General features: G+C 38.3%; 1 protein-coding gene across 1 annotated transcript in view; it reads left to right on the forward strand.

The window, feature by feature from the left end:
* The window catches only part of LOC139944463 (uncharacterized), a 28,818-nt gene extending 6,806 nt beyond the window's left edge, over positions 1–22,012 (forward strand). The window contains exons 7-20 of the mRNA XM_071941479.1: positions 410–511; positions 1,131–1,235; positions 2,019–2,132; positions 7,602–7,718; positions 8,209–8,304; positions 9,168–9,266; positions 10,214–10,312; positions 11,026–11,121; positions 11,565–11,660; positions 12,265–12,360; positions 15,224–15,319; positions 16,130–16,228; positions 18,347–18,442; positions 19,450–22,012. Coding sequence (XP_071797580.1) covers positions 410–511; positions 1,131–1,235; positions 2,019–2,132; positions 7,602–7,718; positions 8,209–8,304; positions 9,168–9,266; positions 10,214–10,312; positions 11,026–11,121; positions 11,565–11,660; positions 12,265–12,360; positions 15,224–15,319; positions 16,130–16,228; positions 18,347–18,442; positions 19,450–19,608 — 1,470 coding nt within the window. The 3' untranslated portion in view covers positions 19,609–22,012. The remainder of the gene's footprint in view (positions 1–409; positions 512–1,130; positions 1,236–2,018; positions 2,133–7,601; positions 7,719–8,208; positions 8,305–9,167; positions 9,267–10,213; positions 10,313–11,025; positions 11,122–11,564; positions 11,661–12,264; positions 12,361–15,223; positions 15,320–16,129; positions 16,229–18,346; positions 18,443–19,449) is intronic.
* Positions 22,013–23,093: the final 1,081 nt, after the last annotated feature.

Raw genomic sequence — 23,093 nt, forward strand, 5'->3', positions numbered from 1 at the left:
CAGGGGTACATGATCATGAGGCCAAAACCAGGGCGATTAATTCCAAGACTTGGCCACTGATGCCAAGACAAGGGGCCCACTGAGACCAAGACAAGTTGTCCACTGTGGTTAAGACTAATGGATCATTGAGGGGTGACATGTGGGCACTGAGGCCATGAACCAGGGCCACTGAGACCAAGAATTGTGGGTCACGGGTTAAGACCAGAGGGGCCACTATACAATACAGATCATCCATACTTCTCATGTTAGACTGAAAATATTGTTTACTCAAAGTATGTTTTATTTGAATGATTTCTTGCCATTCCTCTCAATTAGATACAAAACACTTCTCACCACTAAAGTCTTCAAGGAATCAGCAATTTGTCCAGTTTTGATATTTTGTTCTAATTTTCTTCGTCACCATTACCAGAGTGATGAGGCAGAGACGGCGATACTTGTTGCTGCTTCCAATAAACCAACATGCTGTCAAGTTCTGATTGATGCTGGTGCTGATGTCAATGTAGCATTCAATGTATGTACTGTTCATTTGGTCCATCTCACTATGACTACTTGGGTTCTTGTTTGACCTTTTGAAGCTGCTGTTCATGATTTACAGAATTGGTTTTTTGCCAACAAAACAGTTCTGGCAGTGTAAACACTTTATGTAATCCATCATAAGAAGACATTAGACATAAAAAAACTTTATTGATCTTCAAAAGAAGAAATTGCATTGCTCACACAAGTTTTTTAAAACACACCAAATGTGAAAATGTAACAACAGGCAGATACAAAAAAAGCATAAGATACACGCACAAGGATTTAAACCCAGTAGTATACTGGTATACATAAACATAAACTGACAACCTGTACAAGTTTGGGATCGATCGACCATCTAGTGAAAAATGTGACAACCTGATCACTCATTTTGCATGACATTGTTTTAAAAAAATGAATAAAACGCTCACCGAGCAAACGGGGAATTATTTTTATTTATTTCTCATCGAAATATGACATTTCAAACAGACATATTACAATTATTCTTTCTACTATCATCATCATTATACCGTGTAAGTTTTATGTAAATCTGTGATCTTAGACTAGTTTCAATCCATCATTAAGTGCATAATTTTGTTGTTGATCTCTCTTTCCAGTCGACGGGCTGTACTCCTTTACACGAGGTCAGCCATCCTGATAATGATGCCAGTGTGGCCAAGGCTTTACTTAAGGCTGGAGCTCGTACAGATATCAGAGATAAGGTTGGTGAGTTTTTTAACATGGAGGGTTGGGACTGCTATGGAATTTTTGAAACAGCTTATCAGATTAAAACTTAGAATATTTATTCTTCAGTGACGACCAACACTGTTAACTGTACTCAAAGTATAATTTGCCCTCCTACTTTTCATAGCCCTGGTGAATATTATTCCGATTTTTCGTTACGTAGAAAGTGGAAAAGCAACTTAGGAAATATTTGTTATCACAGTATGCTCTATCCCTGATCTATTCAATGGATTTTTCTGTTCACTGTGGGTAAACCTTCAATTAGGTAAGATACCTTGTTTGAAAGTTTACTATTTTGCAGTCTTGCAGTGAACAGAAGGATCTATTCTGCAGTTTTGCAGTGAACAGGAGGATCCAACATGCAGTCTTGCAGTTAACAGAATGATCCATTCTGCAGTTAACAGAATGGTCCATTCTGCAGTCTTGCAGTTAACAGAATGATCCATTCTGCAGTCTTGCCGTTAACAGAAGGATCTATTCTGCAGTCTTGCAGTGAAAAGAATGATCCAATATGCAGTCTTGCAGTGAACAGGAGGATCCAATATGCAGTCTTGCAGTTGACAGAACAGGAAGATCTTTTCTTCAGTCTTCTTGCAGTGAATAGAGGATCTTAATTCTGTAGTCTTGCAGTGAACAGACTGATGCAGTGAACAGGGGATATATTCTGCATTCTTGCAGTGAACAGAAGAAGGAGCTGTAGACACCTTAGAAGTGAAAGCCATTTCTTCTTCTGATTCTCTTATCATTGTTGTTACAAACAGGCGGGTATAGCACCACTTCACTTTGCGGCTAAGGGTAATGCTGAGGTGTGTCAAGCATTGCTGGATGCTGGAGCTGATGTTAACATTACAACAGATGGACCCGAACCAGCACTAGTAAGTCACTCATACTGTCATCTGTTTGGGGGTTAATACAATGACATCATTGAAGGTATGCAAAGTAAATGGTTCTTTCACATCTTACATAGCACACGTTCCTAATAGCTAGATCAAGGTGGCACGTTTTCCAAACTGCCTAGTCTGTGTGCGGGTTTCAAGGGTTTTGATAGTTCTTTAGTTTTTGAGAAAAAAAGTGAAAATCACAAAGCAATGTTTTCAGGAGACTAGCGTAAATGTGTTGTACATGCTGAAATAATTTTTGTCTCCTGAGATGAACATCGTTTTTGTAACATTTTTTCCCTAATTGTTTCAACCTAACACGTCCTCAAAAGGAACTTGTGAAGTCCCTGTCACCCTAGCCTTGATCAAGGCGCTACAGCCAGCTGCGACCCACAAAATCCCAGTCCCAATCACTGAATTCCACCAGCGCACCCCCATACATAACACAGTGCATATAATACGTGTACAGCGTATGTACACTCCTATACCTACTGTACATACACATTACCATCTATATGGTACACGTACGGTACATGAGTATTTCTAAAGTAGCGCCTTGATGGTTCTGTAACTGCCAAAATTTAGGGTGGAGCTCATTATGCTAATGTTTACTAACAACCCGGTCTCATTGGTTGTTGGTTGGCCTATAAACTCTCGCTGCGATGTCAATCACAACGTTCTGCAAGCACGTGCACGTGCTCTCCGACGTAAACAACAAGCCTTGTGGCTGCTGTGCAAAAAAATTGCAATAGTGCGGGTGCGAGGGAGAAATCCCTACCCCAAAACAAAGTTGTGTACTGTATATCAATGGTATGGTGTATAATTTGCAACAGTTCATCGTGGCACAGCTGCAGAAGGTTTCAACAAAATAAAACAACCAGGTTTAATGCACCAATCATGGATTTAGAAATAAGAAGGAAGAAAATTAGACCATACATTGTGTGAAATGTGTTTGAGAAAGGTTCAAAAAGTATCAAGGTGTCATGGGTTTCCGGCAATGGCTACTTGGTTAGAATTCTTAGATGTTGGGCATACCCATCCCCTTGAAGCACAAACACTAAATAACATTACTGTTTTCCCCATTTCAGACCAGATGAGATAAGAAACCCAGCTGTTTATTTTGTCTAGACATATTATTCGTTACGTTTCTCGTGGTAAATCAAAGTTGGGGATCGAAAATCAATTATGTGTTGGTCGAAAACATACCAGACGGTAGAAGATGGCGTGTGGCTTAACAACAACTACAAGTAAAGATCAATTTCATAAACTAACTCTTGCCATACTACTACACTACAACGTTACACTTATAGTAAAGCAGCTTCCCATTCAGGGACAAATCTACCAGCTACATTGTACTTATGATGCTAGTCCTCGTGTTATAATGAAACACAAGACAACAGACCTACCAAGTCTCACGCATTAGGCGTGAGACTCACGCATTTGGGCTCTGTCTCACGCTCACACGCACAGCAACCATTTACTCACGCATTGGGGCAAGACCGGGAAAAAAATAAAAATTAACGACATGCATCGCCAAATCGCGCTCGTGTGTACAAAAAACGCAATCTACAATGTTTGCACAATCTTCAGATTGCACGCAGTTTATCAGAATGATCATTCTTGTACAAACTTTGTACAAACAGCGCAAATTTGCAGATTGCGCACGCTTTTGCTCTTCCAGCAGGTTCAGCTAAAATTCGGCATAGCGCAAAACGCTTGTTGCGCACAAGTTTTTCCCGATTCGTTTAGCAAATTCTTTAAATGCTACTAGCAAAGACACAACAGGCAGAAGAAGTGAGCGGAAGATTTTGGACATCATTTTTAGTAGATTTTTTTTTAGTTTGGAAGGAAATAATCTGACACAATCGTACCTCCACATTAACCATCAACATCTCCTGTGTACCTCAGTTGAGTTTTAGTTATTCTGAAGAGGTTTTTGATGCATTTTGAAACACTCTTTTGTCCACAATTAAATGTCTGATTTTTTGTTGATTTTATAAAATAAAAAAAAGAAGTTGGGCGGCGATTTCGAAAGGGCGGCGATTTCGAAAGGCCTTCTAAAACTGGCAATTTATTTTATTTTTTTCGGGGGAGGGGGGTGGGGGTTGAGCTTTGAAAAATCGTACGCATAGCTGGCAGTGGACTTGGTATCTCTGAGACAACCGGGCCAAGGCACCCCTCCTCTCTTCGAAGTTGTTCGACACCGTACCGACCGAACGAGGCTTGTCCGGCTCACACCGGTGGCTGGCCCGTATACTGTCCGGCAGCGCATTCAGACCCATTATACATCATAGCGATTCCCACTCGTGTCCATACAGCTAGCGTACAGCGTACACACACACACACACACACAAGTCAATGGGAAACTACACAACCATACGCAAGTCAATGGGAAACTACACAACCATACACAAGTCAATGGGAAACTACACAACCATACACAAGTCAATGGGAAACTACACAACCATACACAAGTCAATGGGCACTTCACAACCATACACAAGTCAATGGGAATTGACACAACCATACACAAGTCAATGGGAAACTACACAACCATACACAAGTCAATGGGAAACTACACAACCATACACAAGTCAATGGGAAACTACACAACCATACACATGTCAATGGGAAACTACACAACCATACACATGTCAATGGGAAACTACACAACCATACACAAGTCAATGGGAAACTACACAACCATACACATGTCAATGGGAAACTACACAACCATACACAAGTCAATGGGAAACTACACAACCATACACAAGTCAATGGGAAACTACACAACCATACACATGTCAATGGGAAACTACACAACCATACACAAGTCAATGGGAAACGACACAACTACATACACAAGTCAATGGGCACTTCACAACCATACACAAGTCAATGGGAATTGACACAACCGTACACAAGTCAATGGGAAACTACACAACCATACACAAGTCAATGGGAAACTACACAACCATACACAAGTCAATGGGACACTTCACAACCATACACAAGTCAATGGGAATTGAAACAACCATACATCGGTCAATGGGAAACTATACAACCATACACAAGTCCATGGGAAACTACACAACCATACACAAGTCAATGGGAAACTACACAACCATACACAAGTCAATGGGAAACTACACAACCATACACAAGTCATTTGGAATTGACACAACCATACACCGGTCAATGGAAAACTATACAACCATACACAAGTCAATGGGAAACTACACAACCATACACAAGTCAATGGGAAACTACACAACCATACACAAGTCAATGGGAAACTACACAACCATACACAAGTCAATGGGAAACTACACAACCATACACAAGTCAATGGGAAACTACACAACCATACACAAGTCAGTAGGACACTTTACAACCATACACATGACAATGGGAAACTACACAACCATACACAAGTCAATGGGAATTTACACAACCATACACAAGTCAATGTGACACTTCACAACCATACACAAGTCAATGGGAAACTACACAACCATACACATGTCAATGGGAAACTACACAACCATACACAAGTCAATGGGAAACTACACAACCATACACATGTCAATGGGAAACTACACAACCATACACAAGTCAATGGGAAACTACACAACCATACACAAGTCAATGGGAAACTACCCAACAATACACCAGTCAATGGGAAACTACACAACCATACACATGTCAATGGGAAACTACACAACCATACACAAGTCAATGGGAAACTACACAACCATACACAAGTCAATGGGAATTGACACAACCATACACAAGTCAATGGGACACTTCACAACCATACACAAGTCAATGGGAAACTACACAACCATACACAAGTCAATGGGAAACTACACAACCATACACAAGTCAGTAGGACACTTTACAACCATACACATGTCAATGGGAAACTACACAACCATACACAAGTCAATGGGAAACTACACAACAATACACCAGTCAATGGGAAACTACACAACCATACACATGTCAATGGGAAACTACACAACCATACACAAGTCAATGGGAAACTACACAACCATACACAAGTCAATGGGAATTGACACAACCATACACAAGTCAATGGGAAACTATACAACCATACACAAGTCAATGGGAAACTACACAACCATACACAAGTCAATGGGAAACTACACAACAATACACCAGTCAATGGGAAACTACACAACCATACACATGTCAATGGGAAACTACACAACAATACACCAGTCAATGGGAAACTACACAACCATACACCAGTCAATGGGAAACTACACAACCATACACAAGTCAATGGGAAACTACACAACCATACACAAGTCAATGGGAAACTACACAACCATACACAAGTCAATGGGAAACTACACAACCACGCACACGGACGTGGCATGATTGCTAGCAGTAATACGTCATTCTCAATTGCGCCTGTGATTGGCCAATGTTTAGAATGACATGCCCAGATGATGCACGCCCTTTTATCGGAATTCAGATAAAGCTGTTACAGACCCATCAAGGCTGTTGTTTGAGCGAGGTTGAAAGAAGAAAGACACGACCGTACTCTCGACTTCGCTATACTGTTCTCGCTGTACAATTTACTGTACAAGGTACTGTATACATGTACGTTGTTCGTGTATGTACAGTCTGCAGACTGCCGAATTGTGCCGCGCCGGGCCGGGGCACACTACGCCAACAGCCTTGAGTCAAGGCTACTGTCACCCAAGTTTTCTTCACAAATCATGTATCTGACAAACTTGTTAAAAGACATTGGGCACTATTGGTAGTTGTCAAAGACCAGTCTTCACAACATATGCATATGAAGTTGTGATAACACGCTTATCACACACGTTGTGTGCACGCTTTCAGACGCCTTGAATCCGATACCTTAGCTGAGGTCTGGAATTCAATTCAAATGTTTTAGAGAGAAATTACTTCTTTCTCAAAAAGTATGTAACACTATTTCTCACAATGTTTTATACAACCAACCTCTCCCCATTACTCGTTACCAAGTAAGTTTTTATGCCAATAATTATTTTGAGTTATTAAAGGGTCTATGTAACTTTTGTAGGACAAAAACTACAATGTCCACAGATTTACACTAAACTTACACAGTTTGAAGATAATGATAGTAGAAAGCTTCCCTGAGAATAATAAGTGCTGAGGTGCTGTAGTTTTTGGGAAATGAGTAAAACAATGTCATGAAAATAATTTTCGTCTCATGAGACGAAAATTATTTTAATCATTTACAAACAGATTTTCATGACATAGTTTTACTCATTTCTCAAAAACTACAGCACCTTAGTAAGTAAGATTTGAAGGGAAGCTTTCCACTATCATTATCTTCAAACCCTGTAAGTTTAGTGTAAATCTATGGACATTTTGAAAAAGTACCCGAATCCTTTAATAGTGTCCGGTGCCTTTTTACTGATCATTACTGAATGACCTTTTTGGCAGGTGGGTTGGACCCCACTTCGCATTGCAGCTAGCATGGATGAAGAGGATGATGTTGATGGCTGTGCCAAGATTCTGCTTGACCACGGAGCTGATCTCGAAGCAAAACTTGAAGGAGACGTAAGTAGGATTCTTAAAATCTTAACCTGCCTGTGTCCAACTAAAGTCAGGTTCACTTTTCTGTGCTAAGCAAGTTATTGTGCTTACAGTCTTTTTGAAATAGGTCCATGGGCCCAAATTCCATTGAGTTTCTTAAGCACAAAAAAGAACTATAAGCACAGCAATAATTTGCTTACCAGAATAAGTTTACCAGCCAAAGTACCATGTTACATGTAGTTTCTGTAACTGGTATCCTACTTAATTTGCTTAGCATAGTAATTTTTGCTAAAGAAATTGGGTCCTGTATTATACATGTAATACATGCACAAAAATGTAGGTCACGGTTTTTACCTTTCCTAGCAAAGTCTTTATCTTTGGCCAATAAAAAGGGATTTAGGATTTTTTTATTGTAAGGCATGGTGCATTAATTGAGAATTTGAGCACTTTATGCATTTGTTCTCAACTACAGTGTGAGATTGTTTCAGCTCTTATTTGTTTGTGTGCTTTTCAGAAAAACACAACAGCACTGCATATAGCCGCTCAGGGGAATGCCGGCGTATGTAAGTTACTTGTTGAGGCTGGTGCCAACTTGGAGATCACAGACGATGTAAGTGCACAGAACTATTTTCTTCTTTTGTGTTCTATACTCGGCCACGATAATGTATATCAAGTTATTGTTCCCCTCCCAAATTCTTGTGAGCTGCCGTCTTGAATTATTAATAACATGGCAGTACTCTATAAAAGGTCAACTAAATTATAGGGCAGATTCTACAGACACAATATTCTGAACTTCTTTTTGATACATAAAGTTACACTGATAAACTTAGACAACATTTTAAAGCAACATGTTGCCTTGGATCGGACGGTTTGGTCTTTAAAATAGCGTTTGTAACCGTTTTTTATTTTATTAAATGCATATTGGTAGAAAGATGTTTGAAAAGTAGAGTACAATGATCAACACAAATCTCTCGAAATGGCACGGCTTAACATGGTTGGCTATTACTGGGAGTCAAAAATTTGACTCCCATAAGTGGCCGACTGTGTTAGTCGATAGTAAAAAGGAAAACCATGCATTTTCGAGGCATGTTTGTGTGGATCATTGTATCCTACTTTTAAAACATCTTTGTAACCATGCATTTTATAACAAACGATTACAAACCAATCCAAGGCAACGTGTTCCTTTTAAGGTAAGGGATATCTTTGGTTTTTTGAACCGTTCAATGGTTTTCACTCTATAAATCTAGGTGTAAACAATAAAACTAACATATGAAAGCCGCATTTCAATTCGGAGTAAATATGTTCATGCAGTAAGATAAATCCCTAATAAGAAGACACAATCTGGCTGCTCACCAACCAATGGATCTGTGGTATAAACGCCCAAAATAGTTAATGGCCTGACGTTTCGACCTTTGATTCTTTTTTTTTTTATTATTCTTTTTTTGTTCTCTTTTTTTTTTTTTTACTTTAAAGGAAGGTGATACCGCAATGCATCTGGCTGCCATTGGAAACACTGTTAAGTCTATGGAGCATTTGGTCGCCCATGGTGCATCGGTTAATGTGGCAAATAAGGTAAGGCTGATATGTGACCTATTGTGGGGTGTCGGGGGCCGAGCAGATAAAGAGCACCAAACTCGAGCTCTTGGCCCAATTTCATAGAGCTGCTAAACACAAAAATTTGCTTAGCATGGAATTTTGCCCTTCATAAAAACAGGCTTTCTAACAAAATTTCCACGTGATTTTCAGGATAAGCAAACAACAGCTGAATATCAGTACAGGCAATAATTTTGTACGCATCAAATGGAAATTTTGTTGGGTATCATGTGTTTGTTTTTTAAGGAAGAAATTTTATGCTAATCAAATTTTTGTGCTTAGCAGCTCTAAGAAATTGGGCCCTGGTGTTTCTGTTCAGCAGAGTGTGGGTTTCGAGTCCCGGTCGTGACACCTGTGTCCCTGAGCAAGACACTTAACTATAATTGCTTCTCTCCACCAAGGGGTAAATGGGTACCTGTGAGGGGCAGAGTTGGTTCTTGTGATTGATTTAGCTGAGTAGCGCATATTTGTTGCCCAGGGAGCTGAGACGGTTTATGGAATGAGTTAAGGCCCGTGACCAGGGGTAATAATGTGAAGCTCTTTGGGACGCACTACGGGCGTATAAAGGTGCTATTGACCCATTTCACCTGACGTCATCATCAGAAAAGTCTTGAATGCGCCATACTGGTGGGCAATTTCACTGTGCGTTTTCATATATAACTCTATGCATAGAGTATGCCGTGCGTTATGCAGTGAAGTGCGCATTTTAGGCGACGCGGCGTTAATACACATAAACCTAACTTGCCCACCAACATGGTGAGCATGGCATCAGTTGCCGCAGGTGACGCACGTGCAAGGGGTCAATATGAAAACTAATATTATTATTATTATTTTAGCAATGGATTCAGAAATTATTATTATTATGATAGTTAATCAGGATGGATATTGATGTGATTATTGATGTTTAATTTTTGTTTACTTTATAGTCCATGGCAAGCCCCCTTAATACTGCAGTTCTCAGGAACAGTACGGATGCAATTTCATTTCTTATTGAGCAAGGAGCCGACATGAAGTCAAGGAACGAGGTAGATAAATACTGTTGTCAGATTCCTTTTTATCACTTCATTCCCTTTATTCATTCTGGTTGTTATAAGCCAAGGATTCTCAGAAAGTGAACTTAATCACTGCATTATTCAAGAAACCTATGGAGAGACGACAAGGACGCATTTCATGTGGTGCGATAAGCCACGTCCTCAGAGGGCACACGAGGCGGTTGAGCTCAGCGTTCTCAAGGCTTCCATGGTTTCTTCAGTTTGTAAAGCTGGTGTTGTGTGGAAACTCCATTGCTTGTGTGGTGAGGTCTTAATCTTCACTGTCTAGTATGGGCCAGTTTGGTTTAACAGCCCAAGGATAGTAATAGGATTCTAATGGTACATGTTATGGAAAGTAGGAGAGCTTACACCACGTGTTGGGTTTGAACCGAATTTAGCTTTTTCCCTCGTTGGAGTACTGCATCTCTTTGGAACTCCTTGCCTGGTGCATGTTTCCCTTCATCCTATTATCTGCCATCTTTTAAGAGGAATATCAATTCCTACCTTCAGCTCTAGTGAGTTACTACATTTTTATGTTTTATTCCTTGTAGCCCTTAACCTAGAGTGGCTTTTAACCTTGTTTTGGGCGAACTTGCTATAAAAAAAAATAGAAGCCCTGGAAAGTAACAATTTCTGTTCTTATATGAAGGTTATCAACTCCCCCAAAAAGATGGTGAAAATGTTAATTTGTTTTTCCCTCTGGGCAGGATGGTTGGACACCCCTTCATTTTGCTGCTATGATACGACCCGAGGCAACCAAAATTCTTATAGACAAAGGAGCTGATGTTGAATCTAAGATGTCGGTAAGATACAAACATTTAGGAACAGATTGTTTACGTGCTTGTTTTTTTTTTTTCTATTTGTGTCCATGCAACTATCATTTTCTTTCATGAGCATGCGAGTAGAATATTCAGGGGTGAGAGTCATTACTAACGAAAAAGTCTGAAACTTGGATACAAATTCAAAGGTATGTTGAAATGATGCCATTTCTACCGTTTGGTAACCCCTGGGGTTATAGATTCCAAGGAGCTTTTGGAAACAGTATCCAAAGCACTAGAGAAGTACACCAATGAGCAGGATTTCTTTATTTGTGGAAAAAAGTGTTGTCTGATTTGTTTCACCCGGTCAACATAAAAAGTCTGAATTCAGCCAAAAGTCTAAACAAACTCATCCCTGAATATTTTGCCTTTCAGACATGTCCAAACCTCATCATCCATTTCTGCTGGTTTATTCTTTTCCAATCTAGAATGGAATGACTCCCCTGTTCACAGCAGCCAACGGAAACCCAGAATCCTTGAAGATATTGATAGAAGCTGGTGCCAACATTAACGCCCAGTCAGATGTGAGTTAAAGAGTAGATGCTTTATAAAGACAGAAAAATAATAGGCCCAGTGTATCTTTTTATCAATAGGCCCAATGTATCAATTTTGATGTAACAGGTGCGCGCGTATAAACTCGTTTGTCCAGCGACATGCCACATGGACGCGGAGCTCATGCGCTATTTTTAACGCACAAAGAACAGCTATCGTCCAATCATTTGCTCCCTTTGACCCCAGTGAGCGCGCTTAACAGACCATTCTTTTAAAGAGTCAGTGGTCTCAAAGTATCAGTAATGTGATTAACGCACGAAAGAGACGGGAACCATCAAAAGCTAAATTATGGCCCCCTGAACATGTCTGGAAGTATCGCCTGGAGAAAAGTAAAAATTTTCACAATTTTAGCCTTTTATTTTGTTAAAAAGGTATTTATTATTGGGAATAACAGTGTTCGGACCCCGGTCTTCACTGCGTGGTAATGACCTTGGTTGGTGACAGGGTCCTCGCACTAATTAAAAACCATGTGGATGACAATAGATAGTCTGACAGTTGGAGTGATACTACACGTTTCCTAACATTGTCGGTGCGTATGTTAGGGTATTTATTTATTTGGTTAATTGTTTTTGGTAGGATGGTTCCACACCTATATTTACAGCTGCTGAAAAACACGTCTCTGCCACCAGGACTTTGATCGAGGCAGGATGTCTTCTTGATATACAGGATGCGGTAAGAATTTATTTATTTATTTATAAATTTATAAATATATTTATCTGTCTATTTATTTATCTATCTTTTTATTTATTTATAATGTGTTTTTTATTTATCTGTTCACTTATTTATTGATTTGTTTATTTGTTTAACAATTTATTTATTGTTGTTGGAACAATCTCCCCTCTTGTATTAGACAATCTTCTTCACTTATGTATTTAAATCAAAGTTAAAATCCCATTTGTTTACTTTACCCAACTCGTTCATTCTTGCTCTGTTTTAGATTATTTTTTTTCATTATTCTCTGCATTTTTCGTAATTCTTGTAATGCACAGTAAAGTATATTAATATAGTTCACTGCGCAAAATAAATGTCTGTATTTTTATTATTTTTATTATTATTTTTTATTTGTTTGTTTGTTAATCTACAAACGTACATTTATATCATTGTGTACCCCAGATGTGGGCAACAGATCTACTGATCATAGTTTTGTATTTGGTTTTGTTGTCCCTTGCCCATCTTGGGGTATATTGTCTTGTATTTTGTTTTGTACTGTTATGACAAATAAAATAATAACAATTTTTATTAATAATAATAATAATAATAATAATAACTAACAATTACAGACATTCAAGCCCAAATATTACTTAAAACATTAATACAACTGCCTCAATTAGACTGAGTCTCCATCATGTAAAGTTTCAAGTCATACCTTTTGGAGACATTTGTTTGCAAAGCTTCAAATTAGGGATATTTCTTTGATAATACCACAAACCTCTAGTTTTTGTAAGTTTAACCATGCAATGTTTTCAATACTAATCATGGAAGATATTTCAAAATTGTTACCACAAACCTCACTAGGTTGAGTTTCGCCATCTAATGTATCAATTACTACTTAAAGACAGTGGACACTATTGGTAAATGTCAAAGACTACCCTTCACAGTTGGTGTATCTCAACATATGCATAACATAACAAACCTGTGAAAATTTTAGCTCAATCGGTCATCGAAGTTGCGAGATAATAATGAAAGAAATAATCACCCTTGTCACACGAAGTTGTGTGCGATTAGATGGTTGATTTAGAGACCTCAAGTTCTAAACCTGAGGTCTCGAAATCAAATTCGTGGAAAATTACTTCTTTCTCGAAAACTATGGCACTTCAGAGGGAGCCGTTTCTCACAATGTTTTATACCATCAACCTGTCCCCATTACTCGTCCCCAAGTGAGGTTTTATGCTAATAATTATTTTGAGTAATTACCAATAGTGTCCACTGTCTTTAAGGGAGATAGTTCCATGGTGCTTCAACAAGCCTTTCTTAATTGCATTTCTACCTTGCAGGGTATCAAGTCCTACCCCTGACATAATTCCTTTATTCTAGCACAAACCTGTTTTGAGTTTCCACCATCTCATGTTTTTTAATCCCACTCATGGGAGATATTTCCATGGTGTTACAACAAAACATTCTTGATTGCATTTCCATCATGTATCATAGTCGAATCCTACCCCTGACATATTTCCTTTGTTCGAGCACAAACCTGTTTCAACTTCCTACCATTCAATGTTTTAAATCCCACTCTAGGGAGATATTTCCATGGTGTTACAACAAAACATTTTTGATTGCATTTTCATCATGTATCAAAGTCAAATCCTACCCCTGACATATTTCCTTTGTTCGAGCACAAACCTGTTTTAACTTCCTACCATTCAATGTTTTAAATCCCACTCATGGGAGATATTTCCATGGTGTTACAACAAAACATTCTTGATTGCATTTTCATCATGTATCAAAGTCAAATCCTACCCCTGACATATTTCCTTTGTTCGAGCACAAACCTGTTTGAACTTCCTACCATTCAATGTTTTAAATCCCCCCGTGGGAGATATTTCCATGGTGATACAACCAGCCTCTCTTGATTGCATTTCCACCATGCAGTGTTTCAAATCCCAACCATGACATTATTTCCAGTGTTCTTGCACAATCTATTTTAAATGTCCATTGAGTTTCAAATACTACCCATGAGATGGTTATTTTGTTCTAGCACAGACCTGTTTAATTTGAATTTCCATCCATGTAATGTTTCAAATACTACTCACAGGGATGAGATTGTTCAAACTTATGTCTGAGAATTCAGACTTTTTATGTCAGCCTGGTGAAGAAAATCAGTACATATTTTTCTCCACAAATTAATAAATCCTTCTCATCATTTGTCTACTTCTCTAGTGCTTTGGATACTGTAGAAACGGTAGAAATGGCATCATTTCAACATGATACCTTTGAATTTGTATCCAAGTTTCAGACTTTTTGGTTAGTAATGACTCTCACCCCTGTACTCAAGGGAGATGTTCCCACGGTGTAACAACCAGCCATTCTTGATTGCATTTCCACCATGCAGCGTTCAAATCCTTCCCCTGACATTATTTCTATTGTTCAAACTCAAACGTGTTTGGAATGTCCACCATCTCATGTTTTGAATTTCCATTACGGGAGATACTATCATAGTAGGCCTACTCTCTTGATTGCATTGAGAAACAAGTTTGTATTGCTATGGAAAGGTTTGCGGTAACACCATGTAATGATTATCTCTAATGAGTCTTTTTCTAGTCTTTTTCTCTTTTAGGTTTTTGGTTGCATTATCCCTAGCGCTTTGCATCCTTTGGAAAAGGCGCTTTATAAATTCGGTTATTATTAATGAGTAGGGGGTGCTTCTGAAAAGAACCGTTGGTTTCAACTCGACGTTTCGATCAGTATGCTCTGATCGTCTTCTGGAGAAAGCTGGACTCTGATGCTGCATGCTGCAAATTTGTATTGCTTCTATCTAAAGTTAATATCTCAGTTGAATATTCACATTTCTGCATTATTGTTGTCTTAAATTCTTCAGAAGGGATTGACAGCTTTACACACGGCTGCAGGGGATAACCATACAATCTGCAAGATGCTTCTTGATGCTGGAGCAAAGTTTGATATTGCATCTAAGGTAATACACTAAAGACTCCAACAAATGTTGACAATCACTCTGTTACCTCGACTCCTGTTTTTATGAAACCCCTCTTTTGCCCCTCCACTCAGTGACGCTTATGGAGCTCCAATATTATTACTCCTGGGGTGGATTTCACAAAGGTAGTCCTAACTTAGGACTAGTCCTAGGCAATGCTAAGAGATAGGACTGGTCCTAAGTTAGGACCAGTAACTCATCCTAACTGAGGACTGGTCCTATCTCTTAGCATTGCCTAGGACTAGTCCTAAGTTAGGACTACCTTTGTGAAATCCACCCCTGGTCACTGTGCCATTTATTTCATTCCTTTAACCATCTCAGCTCCCTGGGGAGTATACAGCCTGTGCTGTCAAATGTAGCGCACTAAGCTTAATCATTCACAAGAACCATCTCTGCCCTCACAGGTACCCATTTACTCCTCGGTGGAGAGAAGCGTGTACAGTTAAGTGTCTTGCGCAAGGACACAAGTGTCATGACTGGGATTCAAACCCATACCCTGATGACTTAGCCACCAGAACTTGAATTTGATGTTCTTATAGCACTACCATTTTCAATAAAATAAAATAAAATGATGCCCTCAGGCAAATGTTCTCCTTTTATAAAGAATGTTTTATTAATATTTTATTTTGTGTGATTTGAATGTCTTTTTAAATTGTAAATTCATAATACAATTCGGTCGTTTGACTGCAAATTTTTGATCGTTTTTAAATAAACTATAATCCAAAACAAATTTAACCACTGGGCCATGACCCCCCAAAACTAAATATAAGTTGTATGACTCTGTATGTGCAGGATGGAACTTTACCGTTACACTGTGCTGCCAAAGAGAGCAATGCTAAATCAATACAACATCTGATCGACAAAGGGGCTGAAGTTGATGCTGTTGATAATGTAAGTGTGAAGTCACTGAAATATTTTGTATTGTGTAAACTGACAAAAATGATTGCTACATTTCTAAATATCTGAATATTTCTGTGGTGAAATTCTGATGTGTCACAGTTTGCTGCATTAAAGTTATGTTGTTTGTTATATTATTTGTTATATTTTGTGTAAACTCAAATATGGTGGCTATACATTTCTGAATATCTGAGTATTTCTGTGATCAATGTTGAAGTTCTGATGTGTCACAGATGTGTTTTGCTGCATTTAATGTTATGTTATTGGTTATATTTGTTATATTTTGTGTCGACTGTCAAAAAAGGTGGCTATACATTTCTGATATCCGAGTATTTCTGTGATGAAGTTCTGATGTGTCACAGTTTTGCTGCTTTAAAGTTATGTTGTTTGTTATATTATCTGTTTTATTTTGTGTAGATTGTCAATAATGGTTGCTATACATTTTTGATATCTGATTCCCTGAGTATTTCTGTGATGAATTTCTGATGTGTCACAGTTTGGCTGCTTTAAAGTTATGTGCTTTTTTATATTATTTGTTATATTTGTTGTAGACTTTCAAAAATGGTTGCTTTACATTTTTGATATCTGACTCCCTGATTATTTCTGTGATGGAGTTCTGATGTGTCACAGTTTTGCTGCTTTAAAGTTATGTGCTTTGATTATTTGATACATTTTGTGTAGACTTTCAGAAATGGTTGCTTTACATTTTTGATATCTGATTCCCTGAGTATTTCTGTGATGAAGTTTTGATGTGTCACAGTTTTGCTGCTTTAAAGTTATGTGCTTTGATTATTTGTTGTATTTTGTGTAGACTTTCAAAAATGGTTGCTTTACATTTTTGATGTCTGACTCCCTGATTATTTCTGTGATGAAGTTCTGATGCGTCACAGTTTTTTCTGCTTTAAAATAAATGTTATTTGTTTGTAGCCCCTGACCTTGCTATATATTTGAATGATTCTTTTATTTTGTTTTCACTTGTAAGTTATTTTGTGTATTTGGAGGCCTTGAACATTGTGTGCTCATCTTTGCAATCTAACTCAGTATTCTTTCCTTCTTCATTTATAGAAGCTGATTAAGTCGTTCTTTGAATGTTCTTTTGCAGAACTTTGCATTTTTATGTTAACGTTTTTGTTACTGAAGAGTCAGATGGCACTTAATCTGAAGGTTTATTTGTTATACAAACTGTATTCTTCTTCCTTACTCAATGCAGTCACAATATGAATGAGGATATACCAAACTGTGACCTGTTAAAGTGCACAAGTTTGTTTTCTTCATACACTAATCGATGTATGTGGGAATGAAGTGGTCCCAGTTTTGTTTTAGTACACACGAGACCTGCACAGGTCCAGAGTGTAGCTTATGGTTGAACTATTTTAATGTTATATCATTTTGCTATTTAAATTTCTATTTGACTCGTGTTTTATCTGTAACTGTATTTATTTAAATCATTTTATTGGGTTTTCTTTTTAAATGTTATTAAATGTTTTTATCCATCCTGTAATTGGTGCTTGCACTATTGGATGCGGCCGAAATCAAATTAAATAAATCAAAGTTATCTTCCTCGAGGTGACAAGTGTCACGACCGGGACTCGGAACTTGAAAATCTATATGTGAAACTGTTTGGCCATGAAATTCTATTTTGCTAAACTTGGTCTTTGGAAAAAAAGCCGACAAATTTTATTTAGTGCAACCTCTGACCTACTCGTACATATGGCGTAAGCTTTGATAGACTTTTCAGGCTATTTAATAATAATTTTACTGATTTTTCCAAGGGTAAACAAATCTGAAATCACTCTATAAGTAGTTGAAATTAAAATTGTTTATTAATAAAAACATTATCACAGCCAGAGGCGCTTTTAGAAAATTTTCACTTATATAAATATTTACAATATAGGCCTAGATACTTATATATTAAAAAAATATATGAAATCAAATATAGATAGATAGGCCTACAGACTATGGTAATACAACAATAGCACCAAGTAATCCATGTTTGAATATGACAGAATTAGTAAACCAAAACAGAATAGTAGGAAGAATATCATTACTGCATGTTATCATGTTCAAACCCAACTTACATGTTTTCCCCCAATATCTCAATGTGTTGTGCAGAATGGCTGGACTGCTCTCCACCATGCTGTGTTAAAAAGTGCTGAATGTGTCAGGGTACTCCTCTTAGCAGGGGCCGTAGCGGAGAAAAAGACAGATGTAAGTCGCTCTCTTATCAAGTAAATAAACCACAAGGGAAACTGACTGAATTTTGAATTAATGCAGATAACAATACTGGTCTTTGAAAATTACCAAAGGTGTCCAGTACCTTTAAAGGCACAGGGGTGGATTTCACAAAGAGTTAGGACTAGTCTTATCTTGAGTTAGGACGAGTTACTAGTCCTAACTTAGGACTAGCTGTACGTTTTTGATATCTCTTAGGAATAGTCCTAAGTTAGGACTAGTCCTAACTCTTTGTGAAATCGACCCCTGGACACTTTGTAATTTCTCAAAATAATTGTTAGCATAAAAGCGTACTTGGTAATGAGTAATGGGGAGAGGTTGATAGTAGAAAACATTGTGAAAACGGCTCCCTCTGAAGTGACATTGTTTTCGAGAAAGAAGTAATTTTCCACGAATTTGATTTTGAGACCTCAGAATTACAATTTGAGGTCTCGAAATCAACCATCTAAAAGCACAAAACTTTGTGTGACAAGGTTTTTTTTTTTTTCTTTATTATCTCGCAACTTCGACGACCAATTGAGCTCAAATTTTCACAGGTTTGTTATGTTATGCATATGTTGAGATACACCAAGTGAGAAGACTGGACTTTGACAATTACCAATAGTGTCCAGTGTCTTTAAAGACACTGGACATCTTGTTGTCTTTGGTCATTGTACACCCTGTAAGTTATTTGTAAACCTGTGAACTAAATCTGTGAACTTTTAATTTTGTTATTGTTCCGAAAGTGTCCAAAGGATTTAAATCAAGTTTTGAGGTCTCAAAATCATATTCAAGTATTTTAGTGAAAAATATTACTTCTTTCTCGAAAACTACGTTACTTCAGAGGGAGCTGTTTCTCACAATGTTTTATACTATTAACAGCTCTCCATTGATTAACAAGTTAACAAGTAAGTTTTTATGCTGACAACTATTTTGAGTAATAACCAATAGTGTCCAGTGCCTTTAAATCTCCCTGCTTTTTTTTCTTCTTTTCTTTGTTGTAGCTTGGTCTTTCAGCACATGGTCTGTGTATGCAAATTAGTAAAGATGCAGACGTCTTGGCTACTCTCCTGAGCAGAGGAAGTTACAATGCTGCAGAGGAGAAGAAGAGGAAGAGGGAGGCTGGAGAATCCGGAGGGTCATCGTCTGAGGATGAAGACTAGACCAATAGAGGAAACTCTAAGATTGGCTGAAATACTGAGTGGTAGCAAAAATTGCAAACCAGTCTAATTCATCTTAAAGATGCTGTGTCAGATTTTTTGCCCCAAACATTAAAAAATTATAATAGATTATTTTGAGTGAATGGTATTTCAAAGAGTATCCCCTGTTCTAACGAAAAAAAGTTTAACTTTTACATTTAATGGTCAGGAACCATGGCAAAAATTTAAAACGTTTCTTATAAAACACATAAGAATTTGTCACGTGATATATTGTCGAGATCCCGACAAAAACTAATTTTGAGCACTTTATTTCACTGCTACTAATATTTGGCAGACCTTTTTGAGCAATGGCTCAAATGAAAGCTTGTAACTCTCTCGACCCCCATCAAAATACCTATTGAAATTTAAATCAAAGTTTGTGGGTCAAATCGGCCAAAAATCCTGACATAGCATCTTTAAAATATTTCTGCCTGAAATATCATATTTGATGAGAAACAAATAATGTAACTTTGCGTTTGGAGTTTGTCGCTCAGTGAGCTTTTTTTTACTTTTTTTGTTTGCATCAATGTCATGCAAAATTGTTTTTTTCACTATTTTCTCGTGACCCAGATGGCCGATCGATCTCAAACTTGTACAGGTTTGTCAGTTTATGTATATGATGGATAACATAAAGTGCTTACACTGCCAGCCCAACTGTTATGTTCGCAAAACCAAATTCCATACCTTTGGTGGTTACTTTACAAACGTACTCGTGAAGAAGCACTGTAGCTGTTTATAATGTATAACATTTTGAGAAGTGAATCCTTTCAAAGGAGTGTGGTTTCAGAGAGATGGATTCAAAAACATTTCAACCTGAGAAATGTTTCTCAGATTGTATATTCCAAATTTGAATACCATTCTTCCTATTTTGGACATAACTGCTCCAGATATCTCAAATATGCTACCACCTTTTGAAATGAAATTTGGATAGGTTGGTTTTATTGTATATATCTACATTTATAAAGGATTATAACAATCAAATGCATCAAAAATAAAAGTTAAACTTTACCTTTAAAGGCAGTGGACACTATTGGTAATTACTCAAAATAATTATTCTCATAAAACCTTTCTTGATTACGAGTAATGGGGAGAGGATGACAGTATAAAACATTGTGAGAAACGGCTCCCTCTGAAGTGACGTAGTTTTCGAGAAAGAAGTAATTTTCCACGAATTCCACGCAAACTTGTGTGGATCATTGTATTCTACTTTTAAAACATCTTTCTAACCATATGCATTTTATAAAAAACCGGTTACAAACGCTTTTTATAGACCAACTCGTCCGATCCAAGGCAACGTGTTCCTTTAAGGAATAACGCATCATATGTTTGTGGTAGAGTCTCTGTATTCCTAATGTGTCATTTTTAATAGACATACGATGCTATAAGACTGAAAATCCATGCACAGCAAAATGGAGAACTATAAATATTATTACTCCACCATAACTACAGTGATTCCAGTGCATATAATATATCTAGCGTTCAGTTGACACATGCCACAGGAAGATATGGCAATTGATGTTACATAACTATAGAAAGTGACATCATGATGCATTTCTGGAAAGGGCTGGGGAGTACACCACGGCACCTTGTAAACGCTTGTTAGGTGCTGCACAAATTAGTCTCGGCAACAACTAAATCACACATAAATAGCAAGTAAAAACAAGTGTCCATGTCTATTTACAAATTATTTTTATATTTTATGTTTATATATATATATTATCCAAGTAAAAAAAAAGTTTAACTTGTATGTTTTGTAGACATATATACATGTGTGTTTTGAGGAGATTTATGGTGTGTCATGGCCGAGCGGTTTAAGAGCGCTGGATTCAAGCTCTGGTGTGGGTTTGGCAGAGTGTGGGTTTGAGTCCCGGTCGTAACACTCAACCACGACTGCTTCATAAAGTTGGGGAGGTAGAAGTTTAAGTAAGACAATAGAGCCAAGTAAGTATGTGAAGGAAAATTTAGTTGATTTATTGCAAAAATGAAGGTGTTTTTTAGCTTTGTCTTAAATAAATTCTATGTTTGTGCTTGTTGTCCGTAAGACTATTCCATAATTCTGCTGCTGCTGCAAAAGCTATGGCCCCCTAAAATTTAGTGAAAGTTGGGGATATACTAAGAGAGACTTGGATTCGGAGCGGAGTTTACGAACTGGGTGATATTTATATTCGGGTAGGATTCGAACTCAAGACCTTTGACAATCTAAAGCAGATGTCTTACCAACTAGACCACCGAGATTGCTCGGCAGCTCTTTTTTTCAGCAGCGGGTAGCGCAACGCTTTTAATGGATGCTTAAATTTGCATTGAGGATAAAGAATATTATTTGGTTTTATCTTGACACCAATGTGTAAGATAGCAATAAAAACCAAGGCTGTGATGAAAACGAATTTGTATAACCTTTTGATTCGGAGTGGAAGGAAGTAGGGGAGGAGGGCGAGTTAGTACTAGTCTTGGTCCCAAGACCATTGGTGTTGCGCGGTCACACACAACCAACGTTCCGATTATGCACGGCAACAACTGTACACGCTTGTAATGAACGAACGCTAGCGGGCGCTCTGTTTCTCTGAAATCAGAGAAACAGAGCGCCCGCTAGCGTTCGTTCATTACAAGCGTGTACAGTTGTTGCCGTGCATAATCGGAACGTTGGTTGTGTGTGACCGCGCAACACCAATGGTCTTAATCAGAGAAACAGAGCGCCCGCTAGCGTTCGTTCATTACAAGCGTGTACAGTTGTTGCCGTGCATAATCGGAACGTTGGTTGTGTGTGACCGCGCAACACCAATGGTCTTGGAAGCAAGACTAGGTTAGTACGGGATGGGGTACTAAACGGTGGGTAGAGGATGCGTTGGTAGGCATGGGATAGGTAGGACTTTTATGTGGTGGTGGTACTGTTTGGTGGTGTGACCGTTGGTAGTGTCGGGTGGTGGAGGCGGTTGTGGGCAAGGGGTAGGACGGAGGTGGTGGTGGTAGTGTTTGGGTGGGGTGAGGAGGGTGTTGGTTGCGTTGGTGGGCAATGGATAGGTGGGACTTCGGTGGTGGTACTGTTGGGTGGTACTGTGACCGTTGGTAGTGTCGGATGGGTGGAGGTTGGGCAAGAGGTAGGACGGAAGTGTTGGTAGTGTTGTTGGGTGGGGTTGGAGAAGGGTGGGCAAGGTATGGACCTTTATCATAGTGCAGCCATCGTGAATTTCTCCCATTGATATCAATGTAACCAAACCGAGGCTGGAAGAACAATATAGTCTGGCACCTATTTGCAAAATGATCATTCGCACTCGGTATTGTTATTTGATATGGGGAATATTACCAAGATGGAGGCAGCATGATAATGGCCTATTAGGACGGAGGTGGTGGTGGTACTAATCTTTGGTGGTACTATTGGGTGTGGTGGGATGAGGGTTTTCGGTACAGTCTTCAGACTGTGTCATAGTCATGTGGAAATGCCACATCGGTCT

The sequence above is a fragment of the Asterias amurensis genome, chromosome 11, assembly GCF_032118995.1.
Source record: "Asterias amurensis chromosome 11, ASM3211899v1".
NCBI classification, from domain to species: domain Eukaryota; kingdom Metazoa; phylum Echinodermata; class Asteroidea; order Forcipulatida; family Asteriidae; genus Asterias; species Asterias amurensis.